The sequence below is a fragment of the Notothenia coriiceps genome, unplaced genomic scaffold (assembly GCF_000735185.1).
Source record: "Notothenia coriiceps isolate Sejong01 unplaced genomic scaffold, NC01 NC01_scaffold00021216, whole genome shotgun sequence".
Taxonomy (NCBI): Eukaryota; Metazoa; Chordata; class Actinopteri; order Perciformes; family Nototheniidae; genus Notothenia; species Notothenia coriiceps.
Genome location: NW_011353917.1, coordinates 670 through 3,334, shown reverse-complemented (window position 1 = coordinate 3,334; position 2,665 = coordinate 670). Strand labels below are relative to the sequence as shown.

General features: G+C 42.6%; 1 protein-coding gene across 1 annotated transcript in view; it reads left to right on the top strand.

Moving 5' to 3' along the window:
* LOC104953168 (thrombospondin-4-B-like) overlaps positions 1 to 2,457 on the top strand; it is a gene marked incomplete at its 5' end in the record, with an annotated part of 13,758 nt that extends 11,301 nt beyond the window's left edge. Inside the window, 3 exons of the mRNA XM_010780091.1 lie at positions 803 to 1,006; positions 1,470 to 1,609; positions 1,849 to 2,457. Of these exons, the coding sequence (XP_010778393.1) occupies positions 803 to 1,006; positions 1,470 to 1,609; positions 1,849 to 1,907 (403 nt within the window). The remainder of the gene's footprint in view (positions 1 to 802; positions 1,007 to 1,469; positions 1,610 to 1,848) is intronic.
* Positions 2,458 to 2,665: the final 208 nt, after the last annotated feature.

The following is a 2,665-nucleotide window of genomic DNA, read 5'->3' as shown; positions in this document are numbered from 1 at the left end:
TGGCAGTACACGGCCTAACAGTTCACGAGCTGTGCCCCCCATTCACGAGGGCGCTCGCCCGCCTCCCCCGCACGGGTTGACAGTTTGCGGAGCGTGCTCCCCCCCCTCTCGTCAGAGTTGTGTAAAGGCTGACGGGTAATACTGGATTTTGACGAAAATGTTACGATCCTGTCCGTCAAAAAGTCGGGCAGCGAAAAAGTTGAGCGCAACCTCTTGTCCGTAGCTTTAAAAAAGAAGAAAAATAGAAATAATAAAAATGAAAGAGGGGGGGGGAGGGGGGGGGCTAATGCCTGCTCAGAATTCTACTGAGATACTCAGCTAAATGCTGCCGTGATTAATCGCCACATCAAGGATTATTTTTGAAACAGTATGGAGTTCAAACTCTTTTTCTCTCAGGTTTACCACAAGTTGAGATCCTTTTTATATTTCCTGCTTCTTCACACACATGCTCTCCAGTACAGGTTAGCTCTGAGTGTTAGCGATGCTAATGTAAACACCGACCATATTACGTCCAAAACAGTCGGGCATTATTTCTGATAGCAACTTTCTGATAGGGCCGTGGGTCCACATTTTAGATATTACGTCATATCGGCAGCAAATCCGGACGCAGCTCCGTTGTTCCCCCGTTTTTAGAGATTTGGGTACGGAGGAAAAGAGAGAGGGTTTCTGATGCTGCGTGAGTTCCCTGACACACCGGGGACACATGTTTATATATAAAAGGTGTATTTTTCATAATAGGACACCTTTAAAACACTGTGATCATACACTAACACACACTGTATGCCTCTCTCCTGACTGTCAGCCCCCTCCTGTTATCTCTCTCTCTTCATCAGGCGGTGAAGTCTCGCTCGGGCCCTGGAGAGCACCTGAGGAACTCTCTGTGGCACACCGGAGACACCAACGATCAGGTGCGTCTGCTGTGGAAAGACCCCAGGAACGTGGGCTGGAAGGACAAGGTGTCGTACAGATGGTACCTGCAGCACCGCCCGCAGGTCGGATACATCAGGTACGGGAAAACACGTGCTAGATACTCGACGTATAGTACATATCAGAACCAGATGTCCAGGGGATGTCCATAGCAGAAGTGTAGTAGCCATTACCAATACTGGTGAAATCTCAAGATGCCTTTTTGTGGCTTTACAATTAAACTATGGAGTCTTAAAGTAAAAGCAGGGTTGGAGTTATGTGGGAGCCAATAAGGAGGGTCTGAGCTCCCATAAGAAGGGTCTGAGCTCCTTTACCAGGTCGCTATACATTACCAACAACCATTATTTTAATCACAAATAACGCATTTTTCAATGTAATGAGTATTATTTACGTTAATGAGGTAAATCGGCTAAAAGAAAAACATGTTTTCCAAAAGAACTACGCATCGTATTTTCGTTAGCGTTAGTTTTAAAGACCCCCATAAAGCTCAGATTATAACTAGAACCATGAGTAAAAGGTAGACATGTTGTGTTTTTGTTTAGGGCGCGGTTTTATGAAGGAACCCAGCTGGTGGCGGACTCTGGAGTAACGATCGACACGACCATGAGAGGAGGACGACTCGGAGTGTTCTGTTTCTCTCAGGAAAATATCATCTGGTCCAATCTGAAATACCGCTGCAATGGTAATAAACAAATCCACATATTGTATTACTTTCTCACCTTTTGAATGCCTGTGATTGCTTGCTATGGAGCCCTCGTCTTTGTTTGAATACATATCTTCTGAAACTCCTACATATCTTGTGTCTGAAAAGTAGGACAGCATTTTAATGACGATGCATAAAAAGACTACAGATGTGAATATTATTAGTTCGTCCTCAGTCGACTTTATCTCGTCTCGTTAAACTTTCTCTCACTTCCACAGACACAATCCCCGAGGATTTCCAGGAGTTCAGCACTCAGCACGGCGGAGACGCGCAATGAAGACACAACAGTCTCCAGATCTCTAAAGACTGCTTCTCAGTGTGAATGTGAGAGAGGGTTTGAGTGTGTGTGTGTTTGTAGATGTGTGTGTGAGAGTGTTGATGTGTAAAGTTCAGTGCATACATGACCAAACTCTTTGAGCATATTAACTTCTTTTTTATCGACTGTTTAATCATCTCTTACTCCAGCTGAGCTTGATATGCTGAACATTGTAAGTTATAATGGTGTTTAATGAACATAATGCAGCATATCACATGGATATATTTTCAAAATAAAAGGTTACTTCTTTATAAAAACAGTATTTTCTCACACAGATGTGTTTAGCTTAATTTTGGGAGCATTATAAACTTGTTCAAACAGCTGGAAAGAAACGTTTTTTAACATTTTGATTGCAAACAGGTTGTTTTTGTTTTGTACAATTCAAATTACAGACTGTTCCTTGTCTCACTTCCTGTAGAAGATAAACCTAAAGCTCATGTTTTCTCTTTCCAACATCATTTCATGTCTATGTTCTCATGAACCTGGTCAAAATAAAGTGATTTAAAGAGTCCCCTCCTGTTTATATTGAGGTGTATATCAGTATGTAGTGTCTCTACTTTAAAGAGTCCTCTCCTGCTGATGATCAGGGGCCGTATTCACAAAGGATTTTAGGGCTAAAAGTAGCTCCTAACTGGCGAATTTAGGAGAAACTCCTAAGCATAATGGGCGTGTCAGTCTTAAATTTAGGACTCCTAATTGTATTCACTAAGAGCAATTCA